The sequence below is a fragment of the Beta vulgaris genome, chromosome 3, assembly GCF_026745355.1.
Source record: "Beta vulgaris subsp. vulgaris cultivar EL10 chromosome 3, EL10.2, whole genome shotgun sequence".
Lineage (NCBI taxonomy): Eukaryota > Viridiplantae > Streptophyta > Magnoliopsida > Caryophyllales > Amaranthaceae > Beta > Beta vulgaris.
The window spans coordinates 12,883,616-12,896,637 of NC_079204.1; the positions used below are offsets into that span (position 1 = coordinate 12,883,616).

The 13,022-nt window shown below is 33.0% G+C and overlaps 2 protein-coding genes across 2 annotated transcripts; both read left to right on the forward strand.

Moving 5' to 3' along the window:
• Positions 1-696: 696 nt before the first annotated feature.
• Positions 697-4,650, forward strand: LOC104888761 (cellulose synthase-like protein G2). Its single transcript, XM_010673823.4, has 8 exons — positions 697-1,447; positions 2,119-2,211; positions 2,314-2,436; positions 2,580-2,792; positions 2,929-3,028; positions 3,112-3,293; positions 3,385-3,732; positions 3,835-4,650. The coding sequence occupies exons 1-8, from the start codon at positions 866-868 to the stop codon at positions 4,306-4,308; spliced, it is 2,115 nt and encodes a 704-aa protein (XP_010672125.1). The 5' UTR covers positions 697-865; the 3' UTR covers positions 4,309-4,650.
• A 2,776-nt stretch (positions 4,651-7,426) lies between these two features.
• On the forward strand, positions 7,427-8,599 carry LOC104888925 (F-box protein CPR1). The gene has a single exon (XM_010674040.1). The coding sequence runs from the start codon at positions 7,427-7,429 to the stop codon at positions 8,597-8,599; it is 1,173 nt and encodes a 390-aa protein (XP_010672342.1).
• The last annotated feature ends 4,423 nt before the right edge of the window (positions 8,600-13,022 follow it).

Consider the following 13,022-nt stretch of genomic DNA (forward strand, 5'->3'; position numbering starts at 1 on the left):
GAAGTGAATTCTATTTTTTTTTGACAGGTTCTGGGATCTTGAAAGGATTAACTGTTCTCGACAATATTTTCTAGTTAGTAATTAACAATTCAATTTCTTAAAAATTTTAGGCTATGATTCGTCATTGTTTACCATACTATTCACCAAGGGGGTAGTTAAGAAGAAAGTTGTTTCCCCTCCACTTTCCACCTCACATGACCAAAATTACATGCATTACACGGGATCAAAACTACTTAAATACTAAGTATTTATCTACTAAGTATTCAGTACAAAGTACAAAGTAGGGGGAGGCGAGATTCAGACTTATGACCTATCGTTCATAGCACCTCAATTTTAATCACTAGACCAAGATATCCGTAGTATATCTCATGAGGTTTTAATACACCATATTGATGGTCTAAGGTCATAAAATAATGTCTAATTAAGTCAATTAGAGATATGCGGCATATACATGTAAACTATTGACTAATTTTGCAATAAGATTGTTATTGCCTCCTTGGTCCTTGCTATATTTTATAGTTTATACCTACCCCCATATAGATAAAACTTGCTGAGACCGTTGATGTCAACCAATAAAATTCAGGAATCTCAAATCAAGGAAAAATAGTTTAAAAGCAGCATAATCCAAATAAATACATACCACCTTGTCCATTAAAGTATTAGAAAAAACATCACAGCCACATGGGAAACAAAAAGTCTTAACCTCGGCCATCTCGTGTGCCTCGTGCACATTCAACATTGATTTTAATTGTGTGCTTTCTCCAAAATGTACCATACTATATCATCTTGTCAGAATTCCAAACTCCAACTATAACCACCATTGAAGTCATCTACACACAAACACACACACTCTTTCTCCCTAAAAATGTCTTCTCTCCACATTTGCAAAGTCCAAACAACAAGAGCAATACTTAGCCGTTTCCACATACTCTTCCACTCCTTAGCCATCCTTGCTTTATTCTACTACCGTTTTACATCGTTCTCTACCACCAAATCAGGCATACTTCCATGGACCTTACTAACCACAGCAGAGGTGGTTCTAGGCTTTGTATGGGCGTTAACACAGGCCTTTCGATGGCGGCCTGTGTTGCGAGATGTAGCTGGATGGGATTCCATCAAGGAGGAACAACTGCCAGGGGTGGACGTGTTCATATGCACAGCTGATCCAATAAAGGAGCCGGTGTTAGAGGTGATGAACACGGTGCTTTCGGCGATGGCATTGGATTACCCGGCAGAGAAGTTGGGTGTTTATCTTTCGGATGATGGAGGTTCTCCCTTGACTAGGGAGGCTATTAAGGAGGCTTCTAAGTTTGCTAAGGTTTGGCTTCCTTTTTGTAGTAAGTATGGTATCAAGACTAGGTGTCCTCAGGCTTTCTTCTCTTCTTTTTGTGATGGGGAAAGACTTGATTGGAATCAGGACTTTAAGGCTGATGAATTGGTGCTCAAGGTATTACCACTTTGTTTTTTTTGATTTTCGATTCTCTAGTATTATTAATTCTATTATTGTTATCATTTTATATATCATTATTATCATGAGGAAAATTGGCTCTAAATAATCTCTATTATGACCCTTATCATGTGCTACATACTCCATAGTCAACTGTTTGCTCAGAGCAACCCTGATTTTTGAGTAATTTGTGCTATTACATATGGATTAATTAGCACACATCGGCAATAGTCTGTATTATTATTATTGTTGTTGTTGTTGTTGTTGTTGTATACAACGATGAAATGGTCTAATTATGTACAACTAATTAAAAAATGCATTACGTCACTAGAAAAAAGCTTGAATGAATCACTGTGCACAACAAGTTATTGTGAACTAGAGGTCGTATGATATAGTCAGTTTTTACTTGATATAGTCAATTTTGTATGATACAATCAGTTAATCACCTTTTTGAATACTCAGTTTTGTATGATATAAGTCATTTTTTCTATATTATAGTCAGTTTTTATGTGATATAGTCAGTTTGGGTTCACAGTATATTATTGTGACCCCGGTCTATCCAAGATTTGCTGATACATCAATAGGTGAAAGCATCATATGAATAAAATCTCTATAATTACCAAATAAGACCTGGATCCTGATTGATTTTGACTACAAAAATTAAATTACAGTCAAAATATGAAGCTTTTAAGAATTATGTGGAGAAAGCAAGTGAAGATGAAAGCAAATGCACCATGGCACATGATCGTTCCCCTTGCGTTGAGGTACTATATCACTCCTTTAATAATCTTACTAATATACAAAATTTTATTGGTGCTCAAACTGAACTGGTGTTATATCTACGTGTTTTTCGCTATGTATGTCAGATTATACATGACAACAAGCAAAATGGAGAAGGCGAAGTGAAAATGCCCCTTTTGGTCTACGTATCCAGGGAAAAGAGACCAAATCGTCCTCATCGTTTCAAAGCCGGAGCTCTTAATGCTCTTGTAAGCATGCATCCTCCTATTCACTAATAGTTTTTCCTCTAATTAATGTACTATATACAATGATCAATAGTTGTAGGGGTACTCATTTAACATAATTTCGGCAACTAATCACAATTAATTGACTTGAATGTAAACCTTTGCAGCTCAGAGTATCAGGTGTATTGAGCAACGGGCCTTACTTATTGGTGTTGGACTGTGATATGTACTGCAATGATCCAACTTCTGCTCGTCAATCTATGTGCTTTCATCTTGACCCAAAATTGGCTCCTTCACTTGCATTTGTGCAATACCCACAAATTTTCTACAACACCAGTAAAAATGATATCTATGATGGCCAAGCTAGATCCGCGTACAAGGTATACTTTTTTTCCGCTATTTTTCTCAAACTAAGTCACCAATACCACCTCAATCAGTTGGTTGAGCTAGATTGGTCTAGACGTCTAGTCGTAAATTTTATCCTCTCTCAAAACTAGGCAATTCTTTTGAATGTAGACAAAATGGCAAGGAATGGATGGTATTAGAGGACCAGTCTTGACAGGAACAGGGTATTACTTGAAGAGGAAAGCATTGTATGGACAACCTCATAACGAAGGTCAGATAAAAGTCTTTAATAAACTATAATCATGAGAAATGGAATTGTGTGCATTAGGTGACTAAATTTTCTTGCATTTGTAGATGAATTTCTCATTAATCAACCAGAGAAGGCCTTCGGCTCCTCCACAAAATTCATTGCGTCAGTTAGTTCAAACTCCAAGCAAAATATGGCCTTGAAGGAAATGACAAGAGACGACTTGTTAGAAGAGGCTAAAAATTTGGCTACTTGTGCATATGAATCAAACACTGAATGGGGTAACAAGGCAAGTATTTCATATGCTATATATACTTACTTGAAAATAACCCTTACTGTATAGTCATATTTTATCAAATTCTGAAAAACTTTTCATACAGATTGGATATTCGTATGAGTGTTTGTTGGAGAGTACATTTACCGGATATCTCTTACATTGCAAAGGATGGATTTCCGTGTATCTTTACCCAAAAAGACCCTGCTTCTTAGGATGCACGACGATTGACATGAAAGATGCCATGGTTCAACTAATGAAATGGACCTCTGGATTACTAGGAGTTGGCATATCAAAGTTTAGCCCTCTAACTTATGCCTTTTCGAGGATGTCTATATTACAAAGCATGTGCTACGGTTACTTCACATTTTCAGCCCTTTTCGGAGTTTCGTTCTTAATATATGGCATCGTCCTTCCAGTATGCCTATTGAAGGGTGTTCCTGTTTTTCCTAAGGTAAGCTCCAAGTTTGAATCACTAATATTAATCATTCAAAACATATTATTATTTTGACATGCTATAGGATATCTAGTGCTCTAAATGTTTGTGACTTTGAAGGTATCGGATCCATGGATTGGAGTTTTCGTGGTAGTATTTGCATCCTCCCTCCTTCAACATTTATACGAGGTTCTCTCAAGTGACGATTCCATTAAAACATGGTGGAACGAGATCAGAATTTGGATCATCAAATCGGTAACAGCTTCCTTATTTGGAACAATGGATGCAATAATGAAAAAGATCGGCATACAAAAGGCTAGTTTCCGATTAACTAACAAGGTTGTGGACAAGGAAAAGCTCGAAAAATATGAGAAGGGCAAGTTTGATTTCCAAGGAGCAGCTGTGTTCATGGTTCCTCTTATCATTTTAGTGGTACTAAATATGGTGTCATTTGTTGGCGGATTAAGAAGGGCAATAATCAACAAGAATTGTGATGAAATGTTTGGGCAACTTTTCCTCTCATTCTTTCTCTTAGTTCTTAGCTACCCCGTTTTAGAAGGGATAGTAACAAAAGTAAGAAAAGGACGTGATTGAGATGAATTTGCATTGTTTGGTAAAAGATCCAAACTTAGAGAAAGAGATTGCGTAGGAGATCAAAGGAAACAATGTGAGAGATTTACAGGCTTCATGAGGCTTAAGACCTCATTAATTTTTGTGACAATTTACAAATTCTGTCTCTATATTTTGGTCAAGACGTATCATTTGAAAATTTCCATGGTTAGGTAGTTAGATTTCAATGTTCCACGTTTGTAAATAAGAAGATAAAATAAGGAAATTTGTGATTTTAGCTTTACATTTCTATGAGATAGTCCTTTGTTGTGATGAAAGTTGTGTTCTTAGTGAAAATAATAAAACGTGACATCAAAATTTTGAGTATATTTTTTTTTTTGTTGCATCTCGTTTATAAGTTGATGTTCTTTTCACTTTTAAAAGTTCTCGTGGAGTCCGAGCATTTTTTTATATATATGGGAAGACTCTTGTGAAAACTTTCTTATGTGAGAACACATTTTATGTTCTATAAACTAAATGATATGTTTTGAATCATGTCTTTTTCTCAAAAAAACTTCATCAAAATTTTAAACTCAAATTCAACCTAGTTCTCCACAAATATTACTAAATTTTTCATCAAAATTTTCTGAAATTCAATCTTTTTAGCTTGTATTTATTAACTACGAATTTATTATCTCTCTTTTCTTTAAGAGACTAATTATCTTTCCTTAAGAATACCCATTTTTTTTTCCTTAAGTAGACTTAGTTGAAACTCCAAGTTAAATTTCACTCAAGTTTTTTTTACAAGTGCAACGAAATTTTTCATAAAAAGATTCAACTTATTTATAGTGAAATGAGTTTATATTTGTTCACTTTTTTCAAGATGACTGTTTTCACTACTCAAGAATATCCATTATCTCTCCTCAAATAAACTCAACCAAACTCAAGATGAAATTCAATTAACAAATTTCTTCATATATAAATCAGCAAAGTGACATGAATTCAACAGAGGTTCTTGCCAAGTTTAACGAATTTTTTATCAAAATTTTATTTATTTATTAGGTTGAATTCATGTTCTAAAATTTTGTATTTTATGTTCTAAAATTTGTTATATCATGTTCCAAATTTTGGAAATTCGTGTTCTAAAATAATTGCTATAATTGTGTTGATGATACATGATTTTGATCATTTGATATGGTAGATGATGATTAGTTATTGCTAATTAGCAATGTAAAACTTGTTGAGATGAGATGAGATAAGATGAGTTTGTCTCACATTGTGATTTTGAGTATGTGGTATTACATATGCTATAAAAGTTATTATATAGGATATGAGATATAATGTATAACATACTTGAAATAAGTTATAACATGTTATAAACAATTTAGAAAACACACACACACACACACAAACATATATATATATATATATATATATATATATATATATATATATATATATATATATATATATATATATATATATATATATATATATATAAGTTGATTAGATTCTTATGTAAAAAGATGTGTTCATGTTCTAAAAATCGTAGCATATGTTCTAAAAAAATTAAAATTAATATGCTCTACAAAGTATTGCATGTTCTAAAAAGCGTTATGTATGTTCTAAACATAAGTTTGTTCTCACTTGTGGACTCACTCTGAATCCCGATCCTATTTCAGAATAATTTTACTTGCTTCTAAACATATATATGATGAAGTAAAATCTATATTTCTTGCCTATGTGCTACGTGACACTTTTCTAAGAAATTGTGCGTATGCAAGGTATCGAACACGTGACCTTGAAATGAAAAGTAAGATCTTAATCATCAATATAGTATGGCTTTATTGTCTAATGTTTCAAATAAAATGTGATAAAATATTTTTTTTGGGCCCCCTTTTGGGTACCCGTGGTAAGATGAATTTCCTCTGGGCTGCCCTCGCATAGGGCCACTCACCCAGAGGCCCAACAAGCCCCAACCCCCCTCTCCCCAACAATACCTTGGTCTCACATGTGGGAGGTAGGAAGCCATACCATTGGACCCAAGGGTCCTTGGTAAAATATGATAAAGTGTGTAATAATTAATTAAACTTAACTAAAAAGAGTTAACAAGTAGATACATCTCTAATACTTTTATTACATTACTAACACGAGACTATTGATGTCATATTTTCTTACCACGGTTCCTTTTAAGGTATTATTTTCAAACTCAAACCTTTACGTGAATTTTTCAATTTCTTAATAGACAAAAAATACGAAAAGTAAAAAAATAAATTATAAAATTTAAGAATAATAACATATTTATTTATTCTAATTTGTAACTAACCCAAAACATCGTTCAGGCAAAAAAAACCAGTTTATAAATGAAAACACGATTAATATAACTTTAGTATTAATCATAAGATATAACAGTCATGATCAATAACCTATATGTTAATCTAATTTAATATTATAGTTTTATTCTCAAACATATATATTAAATGTCAATAATTCAATATACATAAAAAAAAAAGTTGGCCTGAGTTGCTTTTCTTTCTTTGTAATAAGGGTTCAATTCTTTTCACTGGTAGCGTGGGATTCCTAATTTTGTATCCTCCCTACTTATATAAGGGATATAATTACGAAAAATAAATATTATCTTAGGAATATTTCTAATAAGTATTTGATTATGATTAGGAATAAAATAGTTTTAGAGATAATTTCCTAGTAAAATTTCTAATTCCCATATATGGAAAAGCTGTAAAGAATAAACTAACCCTGAACACTTAAGAGAGAGTCGAAGTCTAAAAGATAGTCTAATTTCCCAAGAGACCTAGACAAATAAAAACACTAAAAGAGAATAGGAGATGAGCTATGATAAATTTTTATCCTGAGTATACTTGATAACCAACCCGCCGTAGTTGTCATAATTCATAGGCTTATATTTTCTTTCCTAAAAATCCCCCCTATTTTTCCTTGAATATTCTGTCCATATCTTTTCCTTTCCCACTAATCATGAACCCTTGATTTTATAATATATGGTTAGGATTCAACTCTACTTCGTACAGTTTTCATAAAACTCTAGAAGATCCGGACCTGGTAACTACTATATATCTTGAGGAGTATCGTTGGTCCTCCTATTCTCCCCCCAAAACTAAACACATCATAGGAAAAAAAAATAAGAATGTCGAGTATTCCCGATCATCTCCTCTCCGACATTGTTGAAAAGCTCGATGTAAAATCACTTGTTCGATTTAAATCCATGAACAAGGAATGGCAAAATTACATTAACAACTCAAACTTCATCAAACAACACTTGAAGAACTCACTACAATACCCTACTGAATTTAATACCCAACTCATCTTTACGTCTGGAAGTTCCCTCTACCTTATCGATGACGTTAGAAGCTTATCGCCGCGTCCTGTTGAACTCGCTTTAGCTCCTGCGTTCCAGCACGTTTCACCTCCAAGATTAGTTGGTTCGAGCAACGGCATACTTTGCATTAGCAGTGGTTTTTATCAGAACAATTATTGTCTGTTGAACCCCACAAATCCGACAGCGGTAAAGATCCTTCCTTTCGCTGATAATGAGATAAGCCAACACCGTTACTCGGAGATGTGTTATATATCAGTTGCTTCAGCCTTTGGTTATGACGAAAAGAACGACGATTACAAGATCGTGTATGTTTGGTACTGGAAGGAAGACTATGATCAGGTAGGACTCGAAGGAATGATTTATAGCTTGAGATTAGGATCGTGGAAACGGTTAGATCCTCCAGACGTAGGTGCACAATGGACGAATATTGGTTTCGGCGTCTTAAACAATTGCTTAAATTTTTACGCGAATAATCACGATGTGAAGATGATTATTAGTTTTAATCTACATGATGAAGAATGGAGTCAGATGGATTTCCCTAATTTAGATGAAAAATATAAGGTCAACAATGTGTTTGTTTTGGAGGGATGTATAAGCACGCTGATTACTGTTCCTGAACGAAATTGTTCTGATCAACAATTATGGGTTATGAAAGAATACGGTGTTACAAGTTCATGGACAAAATTATTGATTTTTCCTGTGGAAAGTTTCGAAGATTTGAACGTTCTGTTTTATTCTAACAGGGTAAACAGATATTTGTTATCATTGTGGGTCAGTGATAAGAATAGTTGTCGTTTATTTTGGTATGATGAGGTAGATGGGTATATAGAGGATGTTAAGATTCAGGGTGACCTTAAGATTCATGATATTCAAATGGTTATTCCAAGCCTTGTTCCAATTGGGTGTAGGAGGCTTAAGGCGCCATCGAGATGGGAGAAGATTGTTGGGAAGACAAATATGAAGTCCAGAGCTAGAAGGTAGATGAAATTGCTGGATAGTTGGATACATTACTAGTTGTCGAGATCCTATTGCAACGGAAGAGATTTGATTCCACATTATAGGATCGAAGGTGATGTCAATTACTTGTAGGCCATCGATCACCTAATACTTTCCATAAAATTTAGCTTTTTGCATTAGTTAGATGATATTTTGCATCACAGCAGGCAAGAACTTTAGCTAGATTTAGGGTCTTTCTTTGTCATTAAAGTCAATTAGTAGTTTAAAGTGTGATTGAGCACAGGATACTCCTTTTATTTCTCAAATTTTATTTATCAAACAAAGATTATTACTATCTAAAAATATCATTAATCTGCACATTAGATATGATACTTGATATTGCTGCTGTTTGTAATTTTGATTCATGTTCCAGATGTCAATGTTACTCTGAATTTTCAAGAATTAGCTATTCTGATTTACAGGTTACACCTGACAAAAATTAGCTACTGTCATTACAAGATATAGTTGTAAGTTTAATCAGATGGTTTAGTTATAGCATTTACAAGATTTAGCTTCTGTCATTACAAGAATTAGCTATTGCTGTCATTGCTGTAATTTACAGGTTAATTTGGTTGTGTTAATTAGATTCTGATTTACAGGTTAGTTACACTTGACAAAAAGTTGATGCAAATTATCTATATTTTACCAAGTTGATGTCTGTAATTACCAGGAACATTAGCATATAAAGTGCATGGATCACTTGACAAAAATTGAAAAACTTCTAATTTTATTACATTCGAATTTCGAACCACATTTACATGAAATTTTCAATGTTTATTGCACCCAATGCAAGCTGCTACTTAAAACCTTTTTCTTGTGTAAAATTTTGTAACTTTCTGAACCAAAGATCTAATTATACCAACTTTTCTGCCTTAATAGGTCAGTGAAAGTGAAACTTGCAACTTTCAAAGTTTAAATCAACCAACTTACTATGTGAATATGTGATCCTTTCTGCTCGTTTGCTGTAAATAGTACACCAGTCACACACCTTTCGTCCTTTCCGATCAAGAAATTGTCAGAAGCAACCTCTTTTCAGTTATATTGGCAAGGTTGTAGAGATATGAGTGTTGGTACTTGCCCTGGTGGAGTGGTGGGAGTCACATTTTAGATATTCGGATAATAGTCTGTTATGGTCGGAGCCCATATGATCTATACAGAGTTCAGAACCATCTAATTTGACTTCACTGCAAACCAAGGTCTTATAAATAGGTGGTTTAGACTTATTTAAACTGTGTCTGAACGGAGAGTTGCTCCAATTTTTTCCCTGTCACCTTGAAATACTTGTATTATTGTCTTTCCCGCTGTCACAAGACATCACAGACAACGTGCAAATTGGTCTTTGCATTGTTGTAAATTGCCTTTTGTGCTTTGAGAATGGATGTATATATACTTGGTTTGCATATTTTCTGATCTTGTCAATGATGTCTTTGTTATAAATTGTAACAAAAAGGGGTGTGGCAGAATGTTTAGTGGAATCGAGGTGAGAATAGAAGGAAGAAACGTTTATAGAGTGGAAGATAATCATTCACCTTTGTGCAACGTACTGGTGATTTAATTTTTCATTGTACTGGCTTACATATTCTTTTCCTCCATGCTTACTGCAAGCCTACTTATGGACTTATTGTTGTGTTGATAAGCTTCTGATTGATACAAACAATGAGCTCACTCTACAGAAGTTCGTGGATATGAGAATATTGTGGTTCTTAGAGGTACAAAGGTTGTAGACGGCCAGACAAGCCCGTCTCGAATTATATAGAGGCCTGTGCGAACTCATATTTGAAGAATTCAATAATATAGTAGCTCATCCATTCATGATTCTTCACTTCATATAATCATATTATGAAAACATAGTAGCCCAGATAAGTAGATAAACCTTTTCTTTTTACTACTTGGATTTTCTCTATTTTGGGTCTCACAATTAAGGGGCCCTGTTCCATAGAACATGTTGAACATGGTAAAAATTGGCCCTACGGCCAGACGGGGATCTAATTGATGTTCTGGACCAACTTCCACGAGGGACAGTTCGCAGTGATTGTATCCTGCTTCATTAGCTGTTTTTGTTTTGTGCTCTTACTTTTATGTGGTTCAGAGATTTTAAAAGTTTTGACAGGGTCAACAGAAACCTTGATCAGATTTGTGAACCCAGTTGCTTAGTTTGTGCTAATTTGTCTTTGTTTACTTGTCATGAATAACTATACCTTCTCTAATATTTGCTTTAACTGAATTGCCTGCTTCAAACTTCAAACTGGATCTGTAATGTGAAAGTACAGGATTTTATATGGAACATCATGATGAGCCAGAACCAGAGTGAAAATACCTGTATCTTTGTGAGATTCTGGCTCAGCTGAGTTAAACCCTGATTAATTCGAAACAGTCGAGAGGTCCTAAACCCGTCCAGTTTTAAAGTCAATCCTGGTATTAGAGTCAAAAAACGCCAGGGATAGGATTTGCCGATATTAAGTTTAAGAGTTTGTCTTGTAAAAGACCGGCTAAGTTTAAATTAAAATTAGGCAATGGTAAGCCTAATATTAAAAATAGAATTAGTCCAATAGTGACTAGATTAATTTATTTAGGTGACTAGTTTAATCCATTTAGTGACTAGGTTTCTTTCTATATTAAAATTAGACCGTTTCTTTTAATAATTTTTGTAAGTCTAAAACAGTCTAAATACTCATACTAGTACTACTAATAAAAATACAAATGAGTTCTTATTTCGTCTTCTAGTATTTTTGTTTTTTAGCTAATTTGATGTACTTATGCACTCATTTGCTATGTATAACTTGTTAGTACTTGCAATTCATGGTTCATGCTACTATATTTTATTACGATATTTTATGTTTTGTTTATTTAAAAGTAAATCTATAATCTTTTTATATATATTAAGTTTAGTTTAAATATCTAATGTTACTACTTTTCACTAAAAGTTACCTACATCATATAATATATAATTTCGTGAGTTTAGTAATTAAGAAGTTGCACTAAGTGTTGGTCAGACGTCGGTCAACCGTTGTTAAATCCGTTGTCAGCCGTTAAGAGGAGAAAAGGTGGTTCTAGTAAGGGCGGTCCTGTTGGTCCCATTTATATGCATCTACTTAACTGCTTTATGCACTAACTTTTATCATTATATGATCATGACTACTTTTTATAGAAAGTTATTTTCACATTATAGTGATAAATCAAACATAATACATATTAAGAAAATATATTTTCCCATTAATTTTCAAAACTGGACTATACCTTAAAAATGTGTAGACATTATCTCTATTCCTTCTATCAATGTTATTACAAAAAATAATAATGAGAAAGAATTTTTCTTTGAACTTATAGACAAAATTAACGACACATATATAAAAAGGAATACCTTTTAAAGCTAAAAGATATTGTTTGCAAAGAAGAAAATCCTGCTAGAACTGAACCATTTACTTTATCAAAAATATTTGATCGATATCCAACTCATAATATTTTCAAACAGATTACAACTAAAGATTTACAATTTGAAGTTAGTACTCTTAAAACACAAGTAAAAGAGGTTAAAGAGCAATTGCTAGAATTCAAAACTAAAGATTTAGAACTTCAAACTAGAATAGCTTCGTTAGAATCAAATAATAGTCAAAAGGATCAACCCTTCTACTTCAAACTTACCTCCTATTCAAATTTCATCCCAAGACCTTAAGAGCCTGTTCTCTTCGGCATAAAACAGCTGAACTGAACTGAAGTGAATTGAACTGAACTAAATAAGTTGGGGAGAACAGCTGAACTGAACTCAAGTGAATTGAACTGAAAATAAGTTGGGGAGAACAGACCCTAAAGACGATCAAATAAATATTATAGATAGAATAAATTTTCAAAAATGGTATATTCTCATTTCGCTAAAAGTATGTAATGAATTTCACTTAAATACTATATCATTACTAGATAATAGAGCTGATCAAAATTGTACAAGGGAATGACTAATTCCTAGCATCTTCTATGAAAAAACAACAGATTAATTACCTCGTGTTAATGGTGATTTGGTGAACCATTAAATATAAAATATAAACTTCCAATTGCATATATTTGTAATCAAGGTTATTGTTTTAAAAATACATTCATTTTAGTAAAAGATATAAATAATGACATAATACTTAGTACTCCTTTTATTACTCAAATTTATCCTTTTTCCGTTGATCATACTGATGTTCATATTAATATTATGGGAAAGAAAATATCATTTCAATTTCTTTTCCTAGTATATCAAAAAGATTTGGTAATGTTACAACCTTCATCTATATTTCAACAAGTAAGTACAATAACTAATAAGGAATCTCAAATTTCTTTTTTGACAACAAGAAATATTATACTTAAAAATAGAAGAAAAATTAAAAAAACCCTTATATTCAAAATGTGATTTAGAACAAAAGTTTAAAGA